The 26,368-nt window shown below is 40.7% G+C and overlaps 1 protein-coding gene across 3 annotated transcripts in view; it reads right to left on the reverse strand.

Annotated features, from left to right (window-relative positions):
* The window catches only part of LOC112117089 (protein cordon-bleu), a 240,208-nt gene that overhangs the window by 6,448 nt on the left and 207,392 nt on the right, over nt 1-26,368 (reverse strand). For all 3 annotated transcript variants that reach the window (XM_024214955.1, XM_024214954.1, XM_024214959.1), the window contains 5 exons: nt 25,295-25,604; nt 7,871-7,974; nt 4,523-6,555; nt 3,726-3,845; nt 1,535-1,789 (listed from right to left, as the gene is read on the reverse strand). In XM_024214955.1, coding sequence (XP_024070723.1) covers nt 1,535-1,789; nt 3,726-3,845; nt 4,523-6,555; nt 7,871-7,974; nt 25,295-25,604 — 2,822 coding nt within the window. The remainder of the gene's footprint in view (nt 1-1,534; nt 1,790-3,725; nt 3,846-4,522; nt 6,556-7,870; nt 7,975-25,294; nt 25,605-26,368) is intronic.

Consider the following 26,368-nt stretch of genomic DNA (forward strand, 5'->3'; position numbering starts at 1 on the left):
GATAAATAAACAAACAATAATACATAAAATATACCTGAAGATCTAAATCAACATTTTTCTGTAACCAGGTGGAATGGAGAGAGAAAGCATCATTTGTTCTGAAGTCTTTTGCTTCTTCATAACATTGTTAGATGGTTTACACCGAAATGATAGGTGCTTTATACATACCCAAGAGAGCATATTATGTGTAATTTTACACATGCAAAATAACTGCACAAATTGGTTTATTTTAGCATGCTGAACTGGACCCTTAGAGGTTCCCTGAAACACTGACTTGTTCGTGTAATGAGTAATAACTCTATAAAAGTTGTACTTTATAAGAAATTAGAACTTTTATAGCTATAGTATCAATTGGTTGATAATATTGCTGAGTTTGTTTTATAAAGGGAAAATGGACAAGGCTAAATCATATTTATATGTTTATGGTTTGCATCAGCGGAGTCCCAAGGTGGGAAAACTCCATCTGTGCTTGCAAATACCCAAAAGTCCATGGGCTAAAGTCCATTCTCAGTTACTGAATGAATTCTGGAATAAAGCCACTGAAGCCAATGGGCCTGAATCTGTTCTCACCATCATTTGTGTAAATCAGGAGTAACTCAGTTTGACAACAGAATCTGGCTCAAAGAGTTTAATACAGTGACTCCAAAATACACCAGTATAACTCAGAGCAATATTTGGCCCATTGGGAGTTGCAGCCATACAACTAAAACCAGAATAAACCCCACAGGGCCTGAAATTTATCTCAGATGAACTTTGTACTGGTATAATTCTATTAACTTCAGAGAAGTTATTCCTGATTCATACCAGAGTAGGAAAGTCTGGAAATCACCATGTGCGCTGTGTGCACATACTTGCATACTGGGTGGTTAAGTTTCATTTTCTTCACAAGGTTTATGTAGAACCTCAATTTAGGAGAGATATGGAATGTATTAGTAAAAATCTGGCATATCATAAAAGGGACACTGTCAAGAATATTAGGCCTCACAATTTGATCCAGAGTCAGCCTTGAGGGTGGCTGACTGGGCGAATGCATTGGGTCCCAAAACCTATGATACGCTATTGGAATTAAAGGTGAATATTTATCCCTAAATTGCTTAGGTGCAAGTTTTTTGGAAAGGGCTAAGAGGAAAGATAGATGGGCCTAATTCTGGCTTATCCTAGGTCCTGTTTGTTCAGAGGTCAACTGGAATTATTATTAGTTTGTCAGAATTTAATGGAAGAGGTCATCCAAATTCTATGATTTTTTAAAATTAATGATCTTAACGTTCCTCTTCAAAAGAAAAATATGTATGCAAATTTTATTCTTACATGAAGAAAACCACACGTGAGGCGATGTGCTCTAATGTCCAAAGACTTGAGATGCAGCACTAATCTTTCCACTGCAGTTAAAGAAAACATGGTATGTATCTCTTTAAGTTGACAAAAAGAAAAAAAAAAAACATAGCTAGCACAACTTGCAAACTGCTCCCAGAGCAGCACTGCATCCTCAGCTTGTTTCAGCGAAAAGGCTGATAATATAGATGAGCACGTTTACCTTTCTTAACCTTGCTGCTCCAGCGCCAGAGCGAATAGCCTCCATTAGGGCCTCCCTTGCCTCCCCAGGGTTACTTGTAGCAGTGACAGGAAATTTAGGAGCTGTCATTGACTTGTGGCTGGGAGGAGGTGGTGGCGGCGGCAGGACAGGTGGAGGGGGGATCCAAAGTTGCTCTGCCTGACAGGCTTCTTTATTTCGCAAGGACAGTTCTGCATTTCTAAAGCTCTGCAGCTCTTCAGAGGCCGATGATGAGATCTACCAACAAGACAGTTGAACGTGAATAGTTAATATCTGGGATAACACTAAATTGTAATTATTTGACACTTGATGCACACTTTTATTTCACCACTCCCAACTTCAGTTTGCTCAACTGATATAAAACACGTAGAACTTTTGTTTGCTCATTGGTTTAAACATCTGTTACTACTCTCTCACATCACTCAACTGGGCTGATTACCAGGACCAAGGACTTGGCATTGACTGTGTCTCAGAAACTCAATCTTTACTTACTGTGAACTCTAGCATCCTGTAACTCTTGGAGTGTAAGGTAAAAGGCTGACAGTTGGACTTGGTGTGAGTTTGGGTTACTTTGGAATTCCTTAACCTAAAATTGCTGCATGAATTATATGTGCAGAAGCCTGCTCTAATATAAACAACCTGGTGGGAAGCTTGCTTGTGCTTTTTTCAACAGCCTTTTGTCTTAAACAATATGCCTAATAGCTATTAATAACAATGATAATGTCATAAATGTCAAGAATTTATTTATCCTCAAAGTGTTTGGCAAACATTAACAAATTTATCCTCACAGGACAAATGTGGGGACACAAAGTAAATATTATTATCCCCATTTCACAGATGGGCAAATTGAGGCAGAGAGTGGCATGTGAATTATCTATGGCCAAAGAGGGAGCCAATAGCAGAACAAGAACTCGGGAGCGCTTGTACTCCATTCCTGTACTCTGTCCACTACAATACATATGCATTGCATTGATTAGCACAGGCCACATTGTGTGAAAAAGTGATGGATGGTTCCTAAAAAATATTCTTAAAAATAATGCAAAAAGCCACTCTTATTTACTGGAGAAAAGAATTTGAAAGAGTCTCTCTGATGATACAACAACAATTTATTTTCAGAACTTCCTTCACACGGATTCTCAGCTATGCCCAAGCAGTATACCGTGCGGCTCAGTAGCGTGTGCGCGCGCAAACGTGGCCTTTGCCTTCCTCAGTCCTGGAATGGCTGTGTGCCAGGCTGCTCTTTCTCTGCCTCTGGTAACATACTGTGTTGTGGGATGTCAGTATCAGAGGAAGCTGTCTATTCTATCTGCCCCAAGAGTAATGAGGCATTCACAGTTGCTTTGAGGATAATGGAGTCACATAGGGAAGAACAGGGACATTATGTGGTTGGTAGACATCCAGTGATCCCCAGCTGTGTGGATAGTTGGCAATGGTTTGAGTCACTGCATCAGGGAGATGGGACACTTCTTGCCCAATACACTTCCTTGGCTGGGCCAGTGAACTGAGTGAAGGTTCATGTTAGAGCAATTCAGACTCTGGCTATTAAAAATAAGAGATGCCTTAATGGTTAGATAAATTCTTCCAACAGAAGGCGTCATCTAACTGTGGGGAAATAAGTCAGATTTGTAGTTAGTTGCATACAATTGCATGTATACATTGCATGCATCTAACTAATGACCATAAACAGTGTGTGCATGTGGAAATCAAGTATTTGCATGCACATATGTCCAGTAGGTAGATTTGTGGGGTATGTTGACACATAAGTTAGGTGAGGTGCAAACTGCATATTCCTACCATGAAAAGCTTATCCATAATGTCTAAGCCTGTGCAAATGCCGAACTGAAGATTGTTGGGTTAAGTATCTGGAGTGTGCAGTCTCATATTAAACTAATTTGGGTTTACCTTGATTTAATGTTAGCCATCACATTAAAAATGTTTTGCCCTCAGCTACCAGTGTACAACTCTAGTGAAGTCAATGAAGTTCTATAGCTGAGTGCAGAATTTGGCCCATCATGTAAACATTACAGTCCTGTGCTTTGTTGTCATAATTTTTTCTAAGGTCTTCTTGTTGCAATACAAATTATTTTGCATCACTCTAGGTCACCGTGCACCCAGCACATTCAGTAGGAACAACCAATGAGAAGAGCACTGATCCTATTTATCTATTTCTTACCTTTTTTAGTCTTGAGGTGCCACTGTGGCCTCTGATTGCTGCCAGCAGGGCTGAATGCTCATTCTCTGGCTCGGCATATGAGGATTTCTTCTGACTTCCATTTATCATGCTGTCTGAACTCTAGAGTATGAACAAAATAGACACCATCAAGTTGTTACTAGATATTTACTTAAAGGTAATTTGAAAATACTTTATTAAAATTGTTCGGAGCACATATCTGTATTTTAAGCTCTGTGGGCAAGGCAGCTTAGCTTCCTTTGGGCCTGATTCTGCAACCCTTATTCATAATGCATACTACTTACTCAAGCAAGTGGTCCCACTGAGTTAAATTTTGCTCAGGAATGCAGAATCAAGCCCTCTGTGTACTGTGCAGAACACCAAACACAGTATCAGCAGTTAACAAATAATAAATCTTGATGGTATAAAGTAATTGTATATCTTTCATTGACGTGTAGCTAAATGTTTCCTATATACTGCACATTCCAATGTTTATATAACTTTCAGGAATACAGGTTAGGCTTTTAGGTTAACCTCAATTACTTCTCTCTTTATACTGTACAGCTGTATTCCTCTGGTTATTCTAACTAGTGCAAGTGGCTATGCTGTTGCATAACAATATACAGTACGTGCGGAATAACCAGTGGCCTGGTTCTGAATTTTGCTATTATAAATGTTTTAAATATTACGTGTACTACAGCTCATCAACAAGAGTACTAGTTATAAAATAGGCTGCTGTCTACTCCAGTGAATACAGGCTTTCTCCAGTTTCAATGGCCTAAATGAAGTCTCCACTTTACCTTTCGGAGTTTCTCCTTTCCTCCTGCAGTCTGAATGGCTTCCATTAAAGTGCTGTGCAGAGATGTATCTTTCGGAACTGGTTTCTGGATAATGGGTTTAAACTTCTTCTTTGGCCCAAAGATATCGGTCTGTACAGTGACATCAGATTTATTTATACTGTCAGGCTTCTCATCCCTTTGAGAAATGACGTGGTTATTCACAGGCATAATATTTAGCTCTGACAATGCTTCTGAAGATTTAGTTTGTATATTGTTAGCAGGATGCCATTTAGTGGGCCTTAACAATGAGCTGGAAGAGGATGTAGGTGTTGGGAGATCAGGTGATGTGAACGATGAGAAAGAATTAGTATGGTCTGTCTTCTCATATTTCTGATCAGACAAAGGATGTGTGTTCTTATCAACTATACTATGTTTGCTGTTAAAACTGTGATCGCCTTCTGCAGTCCTGTTATCCGTTGAAGAAGATTTAGTTGGTACACTGATACTCCGTTTATAGAAACCTAAAGGGGTTGTCTGATTCAGTAACCTGATGTTCACTGCTTTGTTTTTCACAGCAGAATTATCACCAAGCGTCAACCTGCTATTTGATGCTTTGTGACTGCAAGTAAAAATATTTGAATAAGAGTCTCTCATTTCTGCTGGTTTTATTTCCATAGGGCTGTTTTTGGCCATAATAATGCATCCTTTGGGGAGAGGTTCTGCTCCAGTTTTTATCAATTTTTCTTCATGATTATTCTCCTCTTTATCATGCTTCTCTATCAAATCAGTCTTAAATGTAAGTGAATCTAGGCGTTTTGCAATGGCAGAGGCAACATAATGGCTTGAAGTTCTTTTAGAAGGCTTTAGAAATGGGAACTCTGTCTTGTCCTTGGTAATTGTTGGGGACACTGACGTTTTTACCTGAGACTGTGTGGCTGGCACAGGTGGTTTGATTCTTTCGAACTCAAAATGCCTTTCAGCCACATTTGAAGTAACTGGTTGCGATGGTATAGGTTTTGGATCTGTTAGAGAGATAGGTTTGCTTTCAAATTTTGAATGAAAGGGTTGGGAGCTCACAGTGACTATTGACTTTTTAGAATTATGTTCTATAGACTTGTCAGATTGTTTTCCTGAAGAGTTTGACCTCCAGAATTCCTTTACTCTCCCAATAAGAGGTCCCTCAGTTTCATTGGACGAAATATCTGACGTGTTCTTGTTACCAGCATTTGGAATCATCAAGTTGCCTAGGTCATCTATCTTAATGGCACCAGTGGAGAAAGAATTACCTCTATCGAAGTATTTTATTTCAGGTTTGGGAGGGACAACTTTAAAGGTTGTCAGACCTACTTTAGGTTCATAGCTTGTTACAGAACTAGGGGCACGGTGACCCCACAGAGGTGGTGACAGGATATCTTCTTTCTCCTCAGTTGTTTTGGTTGATGGGGGCTTGAATTCCAATTCTGTTTTCATTTTGTTCAAGAATCTTTCCTGACTATTTTGTTCATTACATGGATTTGTTTTCTCTCTTGCTATGTGGATTTGAGTCTTAGGCTTGAGGTGAGAAGAAATCAGAATGGGTTTGCATTCCTCAGAACTAACACCATTTTTATAGGTGTTTTCCAGTCCCAGGTTGTTTTCATTTCTCTTTTCAAACGAGGATGTAAGAGATTCAAACATCTCTCGCCTCTGTTCTACGGGCAGGGGTTTAGATACATCGTCAGAGGACTGCTGGTGAATTAAGTCCATGGATATGCTCAGAGATCCACCATCTACATGTTTCTTATCAAAAGACCCTGCACTATTATTTGTAAAGTTCCCTAAATTAATGGAATCAGCTGACATATCTTCATCATCTGCGTTAGGGAGTAATGCATTCTCTTCATCTTCAATTGGACCTACTGCGTTAATATCCAGAATCTCATCTATAATTGTTACTGGAACAACAAAGGCAGCATCTTGAGCAGTGTCTGCATCGCTGAAATGTGGGCTAGACGCCCCATTTGTGTGGTTTGATACAGAGTCGTTATCTGCTTCATAATGTATACCTTCCATTGCTGCAAAAATATAAACAAAAACTTTCACAAATTGGTCATATTCGTGCAACATCACTGTCAAATACTCAAAGATGGGTTAGACAATCAACAAATCAGGATTTTGATCACACTTACATAACTTACGACATACCGGTTCACAAGTTTCCATACGTGTTCCTGTTGTAAGAAAAAAGCAGTATCTGCATACATTTTACTGTCTGGTTGATGATTATCATCAGCCTATTGTGCGTGCACACCTCCTGATGTGGCCAATGGGAATCTCATATGTGTAGTTGAGGGTAGAATTTAGTCTATTGTTTATACCTTAACTTTCACTAACGTCTCAGTGACAAATACTTCACCGCAATATTCCAAAGGAGCATTTCAGAAAAATGGCAAATATCTCTCAATTATGATTTTCAAACCTGGTTAATAAAAACAATCTGTCTGAGGGACCACCTCAAGCAAGCCAACAAAGAAACTGAACTTACATTTCTTTTTCTACCATCCCGCCCTCCCATCATCATCCAGGACTGTAACAATTTCACTGTGAAAGGAGCTATTGGGTTTATTTCTTCTTTCAATTACTTTGGTATAAATCAAGAGTGACTACACTCAACTTAATGGACTTGCAATGGTATAAAACTCCCATAAGTGAGATCATAATCAGGCCCACTGCATTCTAAGATGCTGCAAAATTATGAGGTTTAAAGAAGGGTTCACATAATTTTGCATCAAAAATAATTGTGTGATATTTTGATTTATCACAGGTGGTTAGGAAGCAGGGTATTTCTTTGTGATGACATCTATTCTGGTCAGGATTTTAGAGTTCTAACTTTAAACTACATGTAGGAATGCAGTTGAAATATCACACAGAAAACATCCCCCCTTCTCCATTTGATCCTGACGAAATATACGCAGTTTGTGTGGTGTAAAATGATAGGATCCCGCTACAAAGTTGCAAACTACATATAGCACATTGATCACAAACATAGTGCCAAATTCTCTACTTCCACTGAAGTCAGTGAAAATATGCCAGCAGAAAATGTGGCCCATAAAGTGCTACCTTTCTGGTAGCAGGCACTCATATACAGTGAGGTCCATATAAATATCTGGATAAATAGATAATAGCAGTCTAAGGATACTGATTTGATCTAGAAGCAAAACAATATGGGTTGGAGTAGCAAAAATGTATAGTGTGGGTCAAGTTTTGCTCACAGATATATGTGTAGCTCCCAGTGACTTCCATGAAAACCTTGCACATGCACAGGGCAGAAACTGACTCCATATATTTTTGCCATGCCTTACAACTTCTGTAGCTGACACAGTTCCCTACCTTCTAAATCTTCATCCAGTTCAGCCAAAGTCTGTTGGAGTCGTGCCGCAATGAATACATCCTCATTGTCATTCTTAGCTGCAGTCGTTTCTTCATCTCTGCTACTAATTGAAAGAGAAAAATGGTGGGGTTATTTTTGCATTGTCACTCTGAAATCCATTCTCATTTCAACCCCTTTGGTTTCATTGTAGATGTGCAGCACATACCCCCAAAGAACAAAACCCATGCAGAGCTACAGGCACACACCATACTGATACAACCATGTCTCTTATTAAAGTACCTTTGCACTGTGGGATCTTTGTGGTTTCTCAGTGTGCTGGTGATCAAAAGATTAGGATTAATAAAGCTTGTCACAAAGAAATGGCTCAGTTTCACTGTGAAGTCTGTACAAAGGAGAGTGCCCAAATGGAAACTGTTTGCATATCTGTGTCATTTTGAAGCAGGCTGCTACATGTTTTGTGCACACAATGTACATACATATGAATTGCAATTAAAAATAAATACAATTAAGGTCTGTTAAACATCCATTTTTCATTCTGAGGGGAGGAAAAGGGAGTAACTAATCTCTTTGGAGACAGTTCTAATCATATTTATTATAAGCCTGATTATTCTCTCAAATATAACAGTGTAATCAACAGTAACACCCCTGGTTTCAATGAAGTTATGCAATGGTTTAAAATCAGTGTGAAATCAGAATCAGGTCTCTCATATTTTCTTCAATTGTCTTTTTAAAAAAAAAAAAATACCAGTGATATTTGTGTGACAACAAGATCTTTTTTCTTAGAGGTGGAATCCTGACCCCATTGAAGTCAGTGGGAATTTTGCCACTCACATCAGTGGACCCAGGATTTCACCCTAGGACAGGTGTGGCCAACCTGTGGCTCTGGAGCCACATGCGGCTCTTCAGAAGTTAACATGCGGCTCCTTGTATAGGCACTGACTCCGGGGCTGGAGCTACAAGCGCCAACTTTCCAATGGGCCAGGGGGTGCTCACTGCTCAACCTCTGGCTCTGCCACAGGCCCTGCCCCCCCTCCCCTGAGCCTGCCATGCCCTCGCTCCTCCCCCCGTCCCCAGAGCTTCCTGCATGCCAGGAAACAGCTGATCAGGAGGTGCGGGGAGGTAGGGGGAGGCGATGATTGGCAGGGCTGCCAGTGGGTGGGAGGCGCTGGGAGTGGCGGGGGACGGGGGGAGGGGGGAGCTGATAGGGGGCTGCTGACGTATTACTGTGGCTCTTTGACAATGTACATTGGTAAATTCTGGCTCCTTCTCAGGCTCAGGTTGGCCTCCCCTGCCCTAGGAGTTTGTTTATTCGTTCTCCTTATTCCTCACTTTAAGTCATAACTTGCTAATCTGTGACATCCCAGTTAGGATTTGTCCTTGTGCTTAGGCTACCGACAAAATAATTTCCTGCTCCAGCCACTCTCAAATCCTTTCATTAGCTTCCCTTTGCCTGTCAAACTTCTTATCCTCACCCAGGCACTGTACAACTAGCTCCTGTCCACATCTGCTCGGTTTCCATTTGCTCCCCCACCCACTACCTACGCTCCTCCAAAGCCTCTTTCCTGTATGTTCAATTTATACTATTCTCCTCTTCCATCTTTGTGCCATCTTCCATGCCCCAGTCTTTCCCTTTCCTTCTGTCCCTAATGGTGTGATCCTTCTCATTCAAATCCATCCTTGAACATGCTTCCTTCTGGGAGGCCCTCTTATATTAAAAATACAATAAAATGTACTGCTTCAAGTAAAACTGTTCAGCAAATCATAGAAGTCTGAATGTTGTTGTCTGTGTTTGAGTCAGACTGCAGGGGCCCAATCCTGCAGGGGCCCAATCCTGCAGAGTACTGCTGAGTGCCAAGCAACCTCAACTGCAGTTATAATTAATAGGCACTCAGCACTTCCTCAAAACAGGCCTTCTGAGTTTCAGTGGGTTCTAAATTAGCTGTTATCACTCAAGAGAGAGATCTGGGCGTCACCGTGGATAGTTCTCTGAAAAGTTCAGCGCAGTGTGCTACTTAGTTACCTCAACTAACTTGTGGAACTCATTGCCATGTGATGTTGTGAAGGCCAAAAATATAACTGAGTTTTTAAAAAGAACTGGATAAGTTCATGGAGGGTAGGTCCATCAATGGCTACTAACCCAGATGGTCAGGGATGCAATCTCAAGTTTGGGGTGACCCTAAATCTCTGACTACCAGAATTTGGGAGTGGAAGACAGGGTTTGATCACTCCATAATTGCCTTGTTCTGTATATTCTCCATGAAGCTCTGATATGGGCCATTGTTCGAGACAGGATACTGGGCAAGATGGATCATGGTCTGACCCAAAGCTCTTATGTCCTTATGAGAATCTACCTGAAGCCATTTTGTTTTTGTTTATTGAACTTGGGCTGCAAAAAGTCCTTTTACTATTGCCCTTTGAAATAGACCTCTGAATTAATTTTTTGGGTTGTTTCTCCTGTTTCTGTTGTTGACTTAATTAACCTATTACACCACATTTTACTTTCTATGCCATTTTGTTATATGAGGGTACGTCTATACTTACCCGCTGGTTCGGCGGCCAGCAATCGATCTTCTGGGATCGATTTATCGTGTCTTGTCTAGACACGATAAATCGATCCCGGAAGTGCTCGCCGTCAACGCTGGTAATCCTGCTCTGCGAGAGGAGTAGGCGGAGTCGACGGGGGAGCCTGCCTGCCACGTGTGGACTTTTAAGTTCGAACTAAGGTACTTCGACTTCAGCTACGTTATTCACGTAGCTGAAGTTGCCTATCTTAGTTCGAACTGGGGGCTTAGTGTGGACCAGGCCTAAGTTTCTCCTACTGACTGCAGAATGAACTGAATAAAAATATCACATCCATAGGATCAATGTCTTTTAAAGTTCACCTCTACTTTCTCGCTTCACTGTTTCGGCATTCCTGCAGCTCTGTGCTTAAATGCACAGATAAATTCCTTGAGCCTGACTCTCCTCTCACTTACACCAGCGTAAATCAGAAGTAACTCCCCTGAAGCTATATAAGTAAATTGGTATAAGTGAGATCAGAATCAAGCCCCCAGTCTATGCCAATACATAAATAAATAAGCCCCAGAACATTTTTCAGATGTTTGCCATTGCCAAAGACACCAGCTCAGCAAAGCATTTGACGATGTGCTGAATAATAATCGAGTTAAAACGTAGCACTTTAACACCTGCTTAACTTTAAGCAAGCAGGCATGTAAGTCCATCTGAAAGCAATGTTTAAGTGCCATACTGAATTGGGATCAAATCCAGTAACCAAAATCTATTTGAGAAAGAACTGACAAACCAAAATGTTATATAGGAAACAGACTGCAAACAGTATATATACATTGCTTCAACAACACAATGGGCCAGATCTTAGGAAGTGCTGATCATCCACCGAAGCCAATGGGAGTTGAAGATGCTCAACACCATCTGGGATCAGGCCCTACATGTGTTAATCATCAGTCACATTGCAATGCTTATGTTAACCTGAGTTTTCTTGTCAACAGACCTATGGAAAGGCAAGGGAGCAAGAAAAGACAGGTTCATCCTCATCTGATCTACAGGCTGAAGAAGTGAAGGTTTCAGTGCAGAAGTCAGAGGATGCAAGGCCCCAATCTTACAAAAAACATGAAGTAAATGGAATTAATTATTTGAGAAAAGTTACTGAACTATCTAAGCTCTTTGTTGGACCAGGCCTAAGCAAGGAGCTGTTATCCAGACTCAGTGCAGAGTTCTATTATGTGTAGGTTCTCATACTGTGCTCATCACCGTAGTATCTAAGCAAATTCCAGCAGTGCACTAAATCTCATGATTAATACCTGTCATGTGCTGTTTGCTCTCTCATCCTCTTGACCCCAGAGTCCAAACTATTCCTTCCCGTTTTATGTATAATCCCTCCCTGCTGCCCCAAAAACCTTATTACTCCTGGGGGAATTCTATGCCACTGCCCAATGCAGAATTCTGCAGAAATTAATGTTGTGCAGGCAGAATTTCCTTCCCCCACAGAAATGGGCTGCAGTGCTGCTGGCAGCAATTAGGGGTCGCTGGACCGGGCAGAGCCCAGCTCACACCTAAGAGACACTGCGGAGGGGAGGGGGAGGGAGCTAAAGGGTTTTTGACAGCTGCAGTTCCCAGCACGCCCTGAGGGAAGGAGAGGCCGGTGCACAGGAAACTCTGTGCAAGCCTGGGACCGAGCATCAGACTTGGCTTGGGGAGGGTGCGGATATCTGGGCCGGGGGAGGGGGTTTAGATATATTGGCTGGGGGCAGGGACCATGGCTGGACTCTGCAGGGGCGGGGTTGTGGGTGTCTAGCCCCCTGGCTAGGCTCAGGGGAAGGGGGCAGAGAAACAGGAACTGGGCTGTCATAGGGTTTTTTTTAACTCTCTACTCCTGGGGGAATTTTTGTGTGTGTCTGTATTGTATTGTATTGTGTGGTCTCAGGGATGTTGTGTAGAATCCAATCCATCTCTCATTGAAATCAGTAAAAGCCTTTCCAAGATGCTGGATTTGGCCCTTACAGCTAAATTATTACTTCCCCTTAATAGGCACAGAATGGGCAGGGATTTCTTCCCAATTTCTCTGTGCACTTGTGCAGTGACAGAGTATTGTCTGCTTCCTAAACTCTGTGCCTCAATTTCCCTAGCTGTAAAACTGAGATAACAATACCTAACTCATAGGAATGTTATGAAGAAAATTAGTTGCTTGTACAGTGCTTTGGAAATGAAAGTACTGTACTATTATTATTTTTCTCTTAAGCATAAGGCTTTAGGGAAGGTGCAATTTTTTGTGCATTTCTTAATTCTAACAAGATTAATTCTCCTCCCCGCCCCCCAAAACCCTGCAGTGTCCATATACAAATATTAGGGCTCTTCTCAAAATTATCATGGTTTCAAAATACAAGTGTGTGTGTCTTGGGTGAGGGGAAGATCTAGGGGTTTCCAGTAGCTCATGTGACATATAAATAGGCTTAAAACTACTTTTCATACGACAGTATTTAGCAAAAGAAAACAAAAGAGCCTTTAATTTCTTTTTAAACCCTCCCTCCCTACCCTTTAGCTTTTTCTTTTGTTGACAGTTCTGTTTTGGCTAGAATCCAAGACAAACATAAGATTTATTCTGATATTGTGTTTTACATGCTGGATAAACATTAGCAATGGCATTTTCTCACACACTTTTTTTCATTTGGGAAAGAACATGATAAACTTTAGGTTGCTTTTCTCATACAATACGAGGTGCTGAAAATTACTGCACAGCTGAGTTCTTAGCCAAGCTAGAAAGAGCAAATGTGCACAGCTCCAGGACGCTGCTCGCTATATTCCTTATGTAGATTAGCAGAGATCCATGCAAGAGCAAAGGATGGAGTGCAGCAACTGCTCACCTACTGACTTTAATGTTTCACTGAGCTGAGGCCACAGCATATAATTATTCCTCCGCAGTCACTCTCTCAGCTGGAGACAAAATGAAAGTTACAGCAGCATTTTGTCAAATTAGCACCACAGAAGAAGGACTTTTATGAGAAAGTTTAATTCAAAGGGGGAAGAGAAAAAGCTCAGACACATCTAGTCATAAATACTGCTTTACTTTGTAAACAGTTAAAGGCACTATAATTGCAGTCAGAGACGCTGCCATTATATTATATTTAGAGCGACTTCTTTGGGTTTTAGCACATGATCAAATTAACCCAATCCTGAATTAAGAGCATTTCCAAAGAGTTATGGAAAGCTCGATATATAGCATCAGATGTGGATGGCTGCAAAACAAGAACAGTGTAGCTGAAAAAACACAATGGGTAACACAGGGCTATGTGAACTGCCTTAAGAACAGTCATGCTGATTTTCTACCCCCATCCAGTAATATCAAAAGACCCCGGTTAGTAGTTCCCAGATGTCCATTCTTGGCACAAGGCTCATCTATGCTAAATAATCGTGGACCCTATCTTGAAAAGTGCTGAGCACTGATGACTTCCACTGAGGGGGGCTACTTGAATGGGTGTTGAGAGCACTTGGCACCTCACAAGAGGCAGTCAGTAGCTTGGTGGAACCAGCCTGATGATCCTATGATTAAAACAATGGACAGGGACTCAAGAGACCTAGCTTCAATTCCCTTTTCTTCCACAGACTTTCTTGTGTGGTGTTGGGCAAAACACTTTCTCTCTCTGTGCCTCAATTGCTCATCTGTAAAATGGGACTAATGATCCTTCCCTATCTCACAGAAGTGACGTGAGAAGAAATGCTTGGAGGACACTCAGATAGTACTATGGGAATGGGAGCTACATAACAAGATAGGTTTCAGAGTAGCAGCCGTGTTAGTCTGTATCCACAAAAAGAACAGGAGTACTTGTGGCACCTTAGAGACTAACAAATTTTATGAAGTTGATGGATTTGTTAGTCTCTAAGGTGCCACAAGTACTCCTGTTCTTTTTGCATAACAAGATAGATACTGAATGAGTTTAAGCTCCCCTGAGAACATGTTTTTGAAAGAGCATCCTTGTGAATAAGGCTTTCTATTTAAACTAAGCCACAGTGGGGACCCCAGACAACCTCCATGTATTATATTGCCATTTGGACAGGCTTTTGTAATTAATGTAGCTAAATGCTTTTTAATGGTGGAAGTAGCTGTTTTCCAAATTAGCCAACAGTCCTCCAAAACCTTTGAAAACATTTGTTTTCCTCTTCATCTTGTCAGAGGTGAAGGGGCTTTTTGATTTGCCATTTGAAAGAGAACGCAAAGGCTGAAAAACATCACAGTTAGGCAACCACATTCCCAGAGGGCAGCCTACAGTTTGACACCTCCAATTCTGACCCCTTCCCTCCGCCAAAAAAGTTAGAAAATGATCTCCTTTCTCCCCAAGTCTACTCCCTCCTTTCTGAGGTGCAAGTGAACTTCAGTGTGAAAACTTTTAATGTTCCAGCTTCATATGACCAAAACCTGCAAACAGTGCCAAACTGTATGCTGTTAATGTATTGGAAAGTACATTCCATTTGGGACTGGTTAGATAATAAAGTCATCATTTGTCTTTAATGCAAGGTTTCTGAAAGTGACAGGCAAATAGAAGAAAAGAAAAAATATTAGGGCTGTATTCTGCCATTGTCTGAATGCCACATATCCCTGCTTTTCGTGTTGTTAAAGGAGAATAAAAGGCAAGCAGCACTTCCTTTTTGGACACAGGAGAGTTTGGTTATCAGGTTTATTGGAGTGTATTATATTTATAGGAGGGTAAAAGTGTGCAGAAAGGTTGAATACATCTATTTCCCATTCTTAAAGAGTAACTGGCTTGTCAAGATTAGGATATATGGGCCCAGTTCTGCCCTCAGATATATAAGCATTACCACCAATTGATTTTAATGGGAACTGCATGAGTATATTTGAGAGAAAAATTGGGTTGCTTCTTTGTAGCAAAAATAATGTGCATTCCTACTATAGGTCTCTCATGTTCACTGGTCAAAAAACAACACACTGAAATTAAAAATGTTGCTGCTTAATATATATTACTACTTTGCATTTCTTAAGGCCTCCCATCTAATATTATCCGAGTGCTTTACATATAAACATTAATGAATCAACCCACAATATACCACTTTGGAGTGTAGAAATATTACCCCAGTTTTAAAGATGGGGAAACTGAGGTGCTGTGAGGTTATAGTACTTGTCTACGGTTGAGCACCAAAAATCTGTGCCAGAATCTTGATCTCCTAACTCCCGGCACTGCACCTTTATCAATACCACACTTCCTTACATGTGAAAGATTCTACAATTTCACAAGCACAGGACACTTTGCTTATGTATACATTTAATTAAAAGGCTAGCTTGGATTGTTACTCTAATGACTGTGAATGTCTATTACTTTAGAATAATAGTTTCATCATCACCTTCCCCCTATGTGCATCAGTCAGCAAAGAAATGCATGAACATGTCCAGATTTTTAAGATGGGGGGGGGGAGAGGAGGGGAGGAATGAAGGGAGGGGGAAGCCAGAGATAGAGAAGAAAAGGATGGAAATAAACCATATTTGTAGAATCTGAGGGTTGTGAACCTCTCAAACATTTGCCGGGTTCATAAAAGTAATTTCCATTCCCCCAAATTCTCCCATTTTAACCTATTTCTTCCCTATCAGCACAATTCAGATAAAGTAAAATGTCCTTTTTACCTCGCTAAAATAAAACCTCTCCTATGTATTATGGATAGTACAGTCCAACATGACGTTCTCATAAACAAACTAGGGAAATGAGATCTAGATTAAATTAGTACAGTATAAAGTCGGTGCAAAACTGGTTAAAAGACCATTCTCAAAGAGTCATTATCAATGGATCACTATAAAATGGTGAGAGTGTGCCGGAACATATCTAGTGAGGTTTCACAGGGGTCAGTCCTGGGTCCGGTACTTTTCAATATTTTCATTAATGACTTAGATAATGGAGTGAAGAGCACGTTTATAAAATTTGAAGATGATGCCAATCTGGGAGGAGTTGCTAGCACTTTGGAGGATAGGATTAGAATTCCAAAAAAACCATGACAAATTGGAGAAAGGGCCTGAATTCAACAAGATGAAATTCAATAAAGACAAGTGCAAAGTACTACATTTAGGAATTAAAAAAAAAAAAAATCAAACACACAACTACAAAATAGGGAATAACTGTCTAAGCAGTACTACTGCTGAAAAGGATCTGAGAGTTATAGTGGATCACAAATTGAATATGAATCAACAATATGATGCAGTTACAAAAAAGGCTGATATCATTCTGGGATATATTAGTAGGAGTGTTGTATTGAAGACACATGATGTAATTTTCCTGCTCTACCCAGCACCGTGGGTGGGAGCCTCAGCTGGAGTACTATCTCCAGGTCTGTGCGCCACAATTTAAGAAAGATGTGGACAAATTGGACAGAATCCATAAGAGAGCAATTAAAATGATAAAAGCTTTAGAAAACCTGACCTATGAGAAAAGGTTAAAAAAAACTGGGCATGTTTCGTCTTGAGAAAAGAAGACTCAGGGAAGACCTGATAACAGTCTTCAAATATCTGAGGGCTGTTATAAAGACCAATGATCAGTTGGCCTCCATGTCCACCAAAGGTAGGACAACAAGTAATTTGCTTAATGTGCAGTAAAAAAGATATTATGAAACACTGTCTAAGTATAAAGATACTTAGATTTTTAAGAAGAGGCTGGAGAAACACCTGTCAGGGGTGGTCTAGGTTTACTTGATCCTGCCCCAGGGCAGTTGGGCAGGACTAGATGACCTCTTCAGGCCCCTTTCCATCATTCTATAAAAACTCTCCCCTGTCCCAATGCTAGGCTGTCACAAGTGGCATAAATGTTCTATGTGGGATATTCATTTTTCATTAGAATTTCTATGTTCCTCTCTGCTCTTCCTCCACTAGTTTCTCTATATTTGTTTTTCACTCTGATCACTTTCTGCTTGAATTTCATCATTACATTTCCCCCCTCTTCTCCCCGTTCCCATTTTCCCTAAGGAACACAAAGCTTGTATCATTCAAGTTTAAATGGGCTGAAAATTAGGCACAAGTTCACCCACCCCTACTCTTTTATCATCAGCCCATCAAAAACCAATCAGCTCTGTAACAACAGAACAACACTTTCTCAGATTGGTAACAAAAAGACCCTTCTCCTCCTGCTCACAATAGCCTCAGCTACTCGGATGAGAGTCAGGTGTTACAAACTCCCCAAGAAAGAGAGGAAATAGGCTCCTTAATTAGAATCCAGGTCATTAATTGATCCCAATAGATTTTTTTCATGCCCTCAATCAGCTTCACCTGGAGGAATTTGCCTCCACTCGTTACTGCTGAAACTATAACTCAGGCCAGGGAAAAATCCCCTTCCCATAGCCCATGGACAGTTATTAACTCATGGCTCAGCACTGTGTTGGGTTTACACATCTGGTCACAGGCTAAGAATGCTGCATTTTTTGGCTTTGTAATCTGCACATTCCTCTACTTCATAATTTACAAATCTCTAGCTGGTTATTATTAATTATTATTATTATTATTATTATAGGTGGGGCTGGTAGCACTGCCTGTTATTAAGGTTGCCTGACTTTTCCATTGTAAGACCCTGTTTTCAGTTGCATACATCTCTGTGGAACTTTAACTGTTTGGGCTGCAATTTTCAAGGCTGGGTGTTTGTCTCTGGCATTTTTTGGGAATTCGGCTGTTTCTGAGAATGAGGCCAGGGAAAAATATGCTGTTTTGCCATGCTAAAAAATTCTTGAGATCTCTTTGGAGCAAGGACTTGAAATTTGGAATTGAGTGGCCTTTCTTAAGGGATGTGCCTTTTGCATTCCTGTGAAAATCTGCCCAAGTTAGAAGCTTTTGAAAAATCACAGTTTGCATATGCTCAACAGCAGCTAAAATCTCTGAATTCTGCTCTCACTGAGCATGCTCGAGCCTCTCAGCTCCTAGTGATGACCTAGAGTATGCACCAAAGCCATTCCCACAGTGAGACTGAGTATGCTCCAACCCAGGGTTACATGGGAGAACCTGGACCTTTCCTGTAATGGCTGCTCCCCCTGCCCCTCTGGACAAGGGTGGGGTCAGGCACTGGAAGTCAGACCAGGGAGCGTCTGTCCTGTGCTCTCAGTGACCACATTACTTGCGCCCAGGAACTGTGAGGGAGGAAGTAATCTGATTCAAATGCAGAGGGGATAAACGTGGGAAACGGGGGAGAGAACAAGGAGTCTGGTGAGACTGGGGCTGGAGAAGGGAGAGAAACTGGGACAGGGAGTTGGAGTGGGGGATACTGGGACTAATTTGGTGGGAAACCTGGGACAGGAGCCACAGAGAAAGAGGCTAATTGGTTGGGCAAAAGACTGGGAGCTGTGGGGGAAAGAATGGGACTGGAAACTGGTGAGAGACCAAGAAGGGGGACTGTAAGTCATTTGGCTGATGGAGGGGAAATCGAGTTTGGACACAGCTTGGGGGGAGACTGGGACTAGGAACCAGTGGAGGGAGATGGGAGGGATGAGACAGATCTGACAAGGAGCTAGGGTGCAGAGGGAGAACTGGGACAAAGAGCTAGGGTTGTGGGTGAGCGAGATTAGATGAGGAGCCTGGGGATGAAGACTGTGACTGGGAACTAGTGAGGTGAGGGAGAGAGTTTGGATGAGAAGCCAGGCAAGAGAAACTGGGACTGACTGGGCAAGGAGACTGGGGACAAGGAGCTGGGCGTGATGGGGGAACTGGGACTGGCTGGGTAAGTAGAGTGGGGGGAGACCGAGTTGTGGAATAAATTGAGACTCAGACAGTGAGTCTGGAGAGAGAGATCAGGACTGGCTGGCCAAGGAGACTGGGACTAAGACAAGAAGCCAGGTGTGCGAAAGAGACAAGGCAGACAGAGGTTGGAGAGGGTGGGGCAGAAGGGGTCAGGCTTATAGGAAATGGGCAGAACAGTCTGTCCCCACTAGACACACTGCCTTCCAGAGCCTAGAATGGAAGCCAAGATTCCTGAGTCTCCCCTTTTCTTTGCTGTCAACAAATATGTGCAAAAGTGAAACCCACTGGGAAAGTATGTCTCTCATCCCCTTCTAGTGCTTGTCTACATACAGGATGGCAACCTACTAGTGCTATCATTTACTTTGTTAGCTCAAGTGGCAAAGGTCTGTGTGGTGGATCTTAAAATATTTTGGTCAACTGGAACCATTTTCCCCCCCAAGTTTTTTGGTTCAATTTGGACAATTTTGGGTGGTTTTCACCTGTGTGTGTGTGTGTGTGTGTGTGTTTGTGTGTCTTAAAAAATTGGTCAGATTTCAAAATAGAATGACATTTCAAAATGAAAAAGCCAAAATGAAATGGTTCAAAACAGTCAAAGAAAAACGTTTGGACTTTTTTGATTTCCCCCCATAGTTCTTTGGCTGAAACTATTATTCAAATTTGACCCAAATCTGCAAATGGTTTTGGAGCCCCCCAAAAAGCATTTTTCATCAAAAACGTTATTTGCTAAAAACATTTCACCCAGTGCTAATTCTGAGCACTCAGAATTGCAACTTCAAGGTCAGCAGGAGCTATATTTGAACACATTAAGTGCTATATACTACTAAGTACTCTGAAAAATCAGGTCCTAGGAGTCTGAAATGGAAACCCAAAATTAGTGGACACTTTTGACCTTAATCTCTCTGTGTCTCAATTTCCCATGTATAAAATGGGGGTAATGCCAACCCCACACCTCAGTGGGGGGCTGTGAAAATAAATTAATTAGTATTCAGGAAGTACTTGTATACAAGAGTGATGAGCACCATAGGTAAGCTCATGAGGAAATTAATAATTCTGACTTCAGAGCAGGGTTTGAATAGTGTGCAGTAAATAAGGCACAGGGCCTCAAACTGAGCAAAGAGGATAAAACAAAATATTGAATAGCTGCTCATTAAGTGAGCACTATCCATTCTGTGCACGAAATGGGGGTCCTGCAGAAAAAATAATATGTGATCATGTGATTAAAGACTATGTCATAATACAAAAGCACAAGGGGGCCAAATGAAGGTTGCACTAGCAGAGCCTAACTTTTGACTGCTTGATTTTACAACCTGAATAATAGTCTTTTAACACAGCATTTTTGTGTGTAATTATTTATACAGTTCCACACAGTAGGTGTGCATGATGCTTTGCAGATATATAACACTGACCGATCCTTGCCCCAAGGAGCTGGCGTGCTGACACCAAACAAAGAATGGGAAAAGAAGGGGTATGGGAGGACAGGAGTTACAACTGTGAGAGATCATGAGATGTGTTTATTGCTATGTATGCAACATTTTAACTTCTCTGTGGTTTGCTTATTATTCATATAATACTATATATTAAAATTTTGTGAGCAGGTATGTGATAAGACGCTAACCAAAAGAAGTCAGTTGCAAAGAGGGATATTAAGGAAGAGAGTTAGGCTGAAAGCGTGTTCAGGGTCAATGCTTAATGATGCTTACAATCATTTTTTCTATTATGGTAGACCCTAAGGCCCCACAACTGAAACCAGGAGTACATTGTGCTAGGCGCTGTGAAAACACTTAGGCATAGATGTACCCTCTACCTCTGCTTGAGATGCCACCTAAAAATAGCAGTGAGGCCAGGGTAGTACAGTGGCAGCTTGGGCTAGCCAACTGTGTACAACTGCCCAGACCACTGGGTCTAGCCCGAGCCAGCACTCATGCTACACCGGCTGCACTCCTATTTTAAGTATACTAGCTCAAGCAGAGCTAGCACAGGTATGTCTACGTGAGCTGGGAATCACACCTCCCAGCTTCAATGTAGCCATACCTATAGCAAGAAACAAGCTCTGCCCCTAAGAGTTTACAATTAAAACAGACAAATGGTGAAAAGGAAACCAGAGGCACAGAAAGGTGAAGTGACTTGCCCAAAGTCACACAGCAAGTTGATGGCAGAGCCCAGAATAGACTGGATTTCCAGTGCAGTGCTCTTCTTAACCCCAAAACAGACATGAAATTACAGTTTTGAAAATTAGTGACCCGGCCAGCTGCTCATTGTGCATGGGCAAAGCCCTATGAAGGCAATAGGACTCCAGCATGGGCACCCGGCAGAGCTGGGTGAAATTTTTTGTCCAAAACTTTTTCCTGCCAAAAATGCAGATTTGGTGACACTAAAACACTTCACACATTTGTGTCGGTATCAGTGAGCTATTCCTTTTGAAAAAGAACAAAGCTGATAAAAAAAAGAAACATTTTGTTCAGACATTTTTGAAAATAAATGTTTTGGTTCAAAACCACTTTTTGTTTAGAAATGTCCTTTAATTTTATTGAAAACACGTTAAAATGCTTGAAATCAAAACAAAATCTCCCCCCCCCCCCATTCACCAGAAATGTCAAAATACTTCATTTTTGGGTTGATCCAAAAATGTCTCCCCCTTCTCCCCGGCCAATTTTTTGGAATCGCCAGTGAAACGAAAAATCCATTATTTGCACAGCTCTAGCATTCTGGTCACCTGCTGGAGCAGCTTGCAGGATTTGGGGTCTTACTTTGAAATCTCTCTGCCCCGCGTATTATGGGTAGTAAGTACCCTATAAGGCCTTCTACTTGAGAAAACTTGGTTGGAGATACAATTGCTGTAGTCATTGTCAGTTCTGAAATTGTGAAGATAGTTGTACATGTCATTTCACATCTGAGCACAGATTTATGCTTGCAAACACACACAAGTCTACTGCATACTAAGAGCCAGATTTTGCCTTTGAATGCACACATGGTTTTCACTGACTTACATAGCATTTGATGGGCAGACTCGGATTGTAATTCTCTCATGTGATTTTCAAAGGCTGGCATGCATTTCAGTTGCACTTTCTCAGAGTTTAGTCATACATCCCTTACGATAATAAATAATAAATAAACTTTTAATTTTTAAAGCCACCCATGCCTGAAGGCCCCTGGAAGCCTGAACAAAATGAATTAAAAAATATAATTTGCCAAAAGTAGGCAACATCGCAGAATACCTCCTGGAGCATGAGCTAAGCATTATGTGGGACTCATTAGCTTATGTAAACACTTTGGACCTGATTTTCACTTACTCATAGGCTCTTTACTGCACTGACAGTGCAGACGGGCCTTAAAGTGAGTGAATGTAATTTACTCCCACTGCCAGAACAGTGTAAAGTGTCTTTAGTGCAAATGAGACTCAGACCTTTTCTTTCTGTAATAGGTCTGTTTTCCTAGAAATTACTTATTTTGTAAGGTAACTAAAGCCTAGCGTTTAGTCAACTTTATAATGATTAGTAAAAATAATACAAAATGTTTAGAATCTTCTGTAACAGCCTTTACAATCAGTTTTCAAATACTGGGCCAAACTAGTCCCTGGTGTAACTGCACTGGGCTCAATGGAGTTCAGAACCATAGATGACTCTGTCCCATTCTTGCTAACTGGTACACTTTCATATTACACAAAACTAATTGGCTCCTGGATTATTAAAGTGAATCAAGACAACAGCATTTTACATCACATATTACTTGTCCTTTATAGCAGTTCCATGCTTTCCAGTTTATTTTATTTTAAAGTTGAGCTAGATCCTAATATCTGGAACTGGTAGAAATTTAGCAAGAATTCATGAATTTCATGCATTGTTTTCTACTGGAGCTCCAATGCTTAAGGAACAGAAATATAAGAAAATATAACTTACTGTAAACTGTTCATACAAAACTCTACTTTGACTTCACTGGGAGTTCAGCTCCCAGATGGAGGAGAGGGGATTGTGTAGAAGGCTCATTTCTACAGTCCCTGCTCATCTAAGGAACTACATAGAATCCCAAAGTCTTCAGCTGACTTTACTACATAGGCAGTGGATCTGCTATGACATAGGAGCTTTGAACGTGACATGCTCTAAATTTTCCTGCTAAATTTTTAAAACTGACTCAAATTCAGATAATGAACCTAAGATTTTAATACAAACAGGTATTTAAAAAATAAACAAACTTATTTATTTTCTTTCCCAAGAAGTGGTTTTTTGAAGACTTAAGGAGTTGACCTCAAGGGGAGTAAAAATGGCATTGTTTTCAATACTAGTTTGTTTGCAAACAGGTTAGGAGCGGAGTTGGAATTCACACACTGTAGGAGAGAACATATCAGTTTAAAAGATTTTGCTATCAGCATCTCTGGTACTGCAGCATCAGCTGTTGCTGTAGTACTAAAACCAGTTACAGATTTTAGGCTTCCACAGGGCCCTAATGTTGATCTGAAGTGATTTCATACTCACAGGAAGTGAATTAAAAAAAATAAAAGGTAATACATGCAAAAAACACCCACAATTTGCTAATTCAACATGAGGACTGAGATTTTTACATGGACAAAAGTTAGCAAATTTTAAGTGATATTTCCCACATGATCCATAACTTAGATCTCTAGCTTATGTGTAACATTTCCTAAAATTTTCTATAATCATAACTTTATTGTCATCTTTGTGTGGATTAGAGGCAAAGCTGAATCCAAAACGAGAGATGTTTTTGCCTTGCAGTGAAGTGAAAATTAAGGCAGATGTTGACTTTTAAGCTGTGGTATGTGACGTTTTAATGGCATGCGATAGGTCTTTCACTTTATTGGGAAGCATGAAACATGCCATCAAATGCTGCAAAATACTTTGCACTGATTAGGAATGCTATATTACTGGCTATGCTGTGGTGTATTTTGTGCTTCAAAGTCACAATTATGATATGAAATTTGGGGATGAGTAAGGAGTGTTTGTGGTAGTGAAGATTGTAGTAACTTTTGGGCAGTGTATATAACAGCCTGGACATGCATATTTGATCTAATCAGTTTGGGCCTTGCTGTTTCAAGTGAAGACTGCTTATTCCTCTCATGAGGCCTGATACGATACAAAGCCTACTGAAATCAGTGGGAGTCTTTCCACTGACTTCAATGGGGTTTGGATCAAACAGTTAGTGCTAATCATACTTATTATGCTAGTCTATGTCATCCTCCATAAAGAAATTATTAGGGGATCTATAGTGGATTATACAGCAAGGAAAAGTCACATGGAAGACAGAGTTAAAAAGACATCCGAAGGAGTCTTGACCCTGTACCTGTTGACATCAATGGGAATAGGATCAGGCCCATGGTCAGATTTAGGGATTAATTATTGACTGCAGGCCAATTTATCCCCTACTTCAAGTTTCCCCCCCAGAAATGTGTGGAAGGAGATAATTAGGCCAATGCTACATGCTCTTTTGAAGGTACAGTAGATTAGATACTAAACAGAGGGAGCACGGGCTTTGTGTCGAACAAGAAGTAACAGTTTTTTTTCCCTCTTGAATCTTGCAGTATCACATAGAGTGGGTGCCCTTCTGTGTGTCGTCTTGGACCAACCTCTTTGCTGATGGCATAGCTCCCCTTGATTTCCGGTTTGCATCTGCAGAGCACTAAGAACTGAGTTTTCTTTCCCGTTCCACCATTGACTCACCATGTGACTTTTGGCAAATAAACAGAAAAGTCAGTTTCACTTGTGTTCGCAATCAGTTTCCAGGTTCTCATGTATTAGCTGAGTGCTGCGATATTTGGGCTGAAGAAACTGCAGGAAAATATTTATTTGTCTAATAAACACTATTTCCTTGGTTGGCAGTGTTGCTGTAGATATGCCGATCTGCAATAAAATTACAGGCCTTCCCCCATACATTACCGCTGCTGCAGAATTAACCAAACTATGACACAGAATTATTTTAGCCTTCATGGAGAAATCAGCCCTGAAGAGCAGCAGAATTTTGCAAGAAATTACAAATTAAAACAAAAAAGTTACTTCTGCCAGTTGTTACAAGCACATGATCTTAGGGCGTTTTGGCACTAAATATTTTCATTAGGATGAGCCCTTAGGTGTTTATTTGGCATTGGGTTATGAAATAGCAACAAAAAGTAGAAGCTGGCTTTGCTAAATGCTTTCCTATAAGAAAGGCAAATGAGATTTTTTTAGATTGTTTTACAAGTGGGACTTACCTCTGGTGAGCATTTCCAGAATCATTGCTATCGCAGGAGGTATTCCTCACAGAGCACAACTCTGCTGCGTAAGTTCCGTCCCTTTCAGCAGAGTCCTCCTGACCATTCACTGGCTTGTCTTTCAATTTCATATTGTCATTTTGTGAATCCAAAGATACGACATCAGATGGAGAACTCACAACACCTGAGTCTTCAGTGGTGTCTTCCGACGCAAAACAGCTGCTTACTGATGTTGTCTCCTCTACCTCTGATAGTTCCAAAACCATATCATCCACAACATAAATATTATCATGTGCGAGCTGCAGGCTCTCTGAATGAAATACAGTAAAGATAGTTAGCTAAAAATCACTGCTCATGCTTAGATAACTGAAAGAACATAGGGTGAAATCCTGGATACACTGAAGTTAATGGGAGTTTTGCCACTGACTTCAATGGGTCCTGGTTTTCATCCTTGATATAAATACTAGTTTGACTGGAAATGAATGGAAATGCCACCAGAAACAGCAGACCAGAAACAGCAGACATTTGATAAAGATGACCTACAAAAGGAAAAAAAAAGGGGGGGACTTTGCCTATCTTTGCTTCCTGAAAGGTGGTTCTCCTCTTGCATATCCCCCTGCACATTTTTTTCCTTACCATTTTTCCTTTTAAAATGTCAGCAAACTCAAGTCTGTCTCCGTTTACTTTGAAGAACTTCTTGGAGGATTATAGGAGTGGAAGCTTTCTGCTTCTTCAAACAAAGGGGCAGAGCTATGTTAATCTTTAACAAAGAGAACTACATAAGAGCTAGGTATTATTATTAATTATTATTATTATTAAGAACAGAAAACCCCAACATTTCAGTTTTATAAAGAAGCAACAGGGAACACACACAATATTTTTCCTTTTGCAAGTCAAACTTTAACCTTGTAAAAGATGTAAGTGATGAGACTTTTAACAGACACAGTATAATTGTTAACTCAGTACTTCAATTAATTTCCTATGCTTTTTCCCCCTTCTTTAAGCGAAATATATAATTTTTGATTCCCCCAAAGATATATACAAATTTGGGCAATTTATTCATGTAAGGGGAAC

This window comes from Terrapene carolina, unplaced genomic scaffold, assembly GCF_002925995.2.
Source record: "Terrapene carolina triunguis isolate 2854851 unplaced genomic scaffold, T_m_triunguis-2.0 Scaffold180, whole genome shotgun sequence".
NCBI classification, from domain to species: domain Eukaryota; kingdom Metazoa; phylum Chordata; order Testudines; family Emydidae; genus Terrapene; species Terrapene triunguis.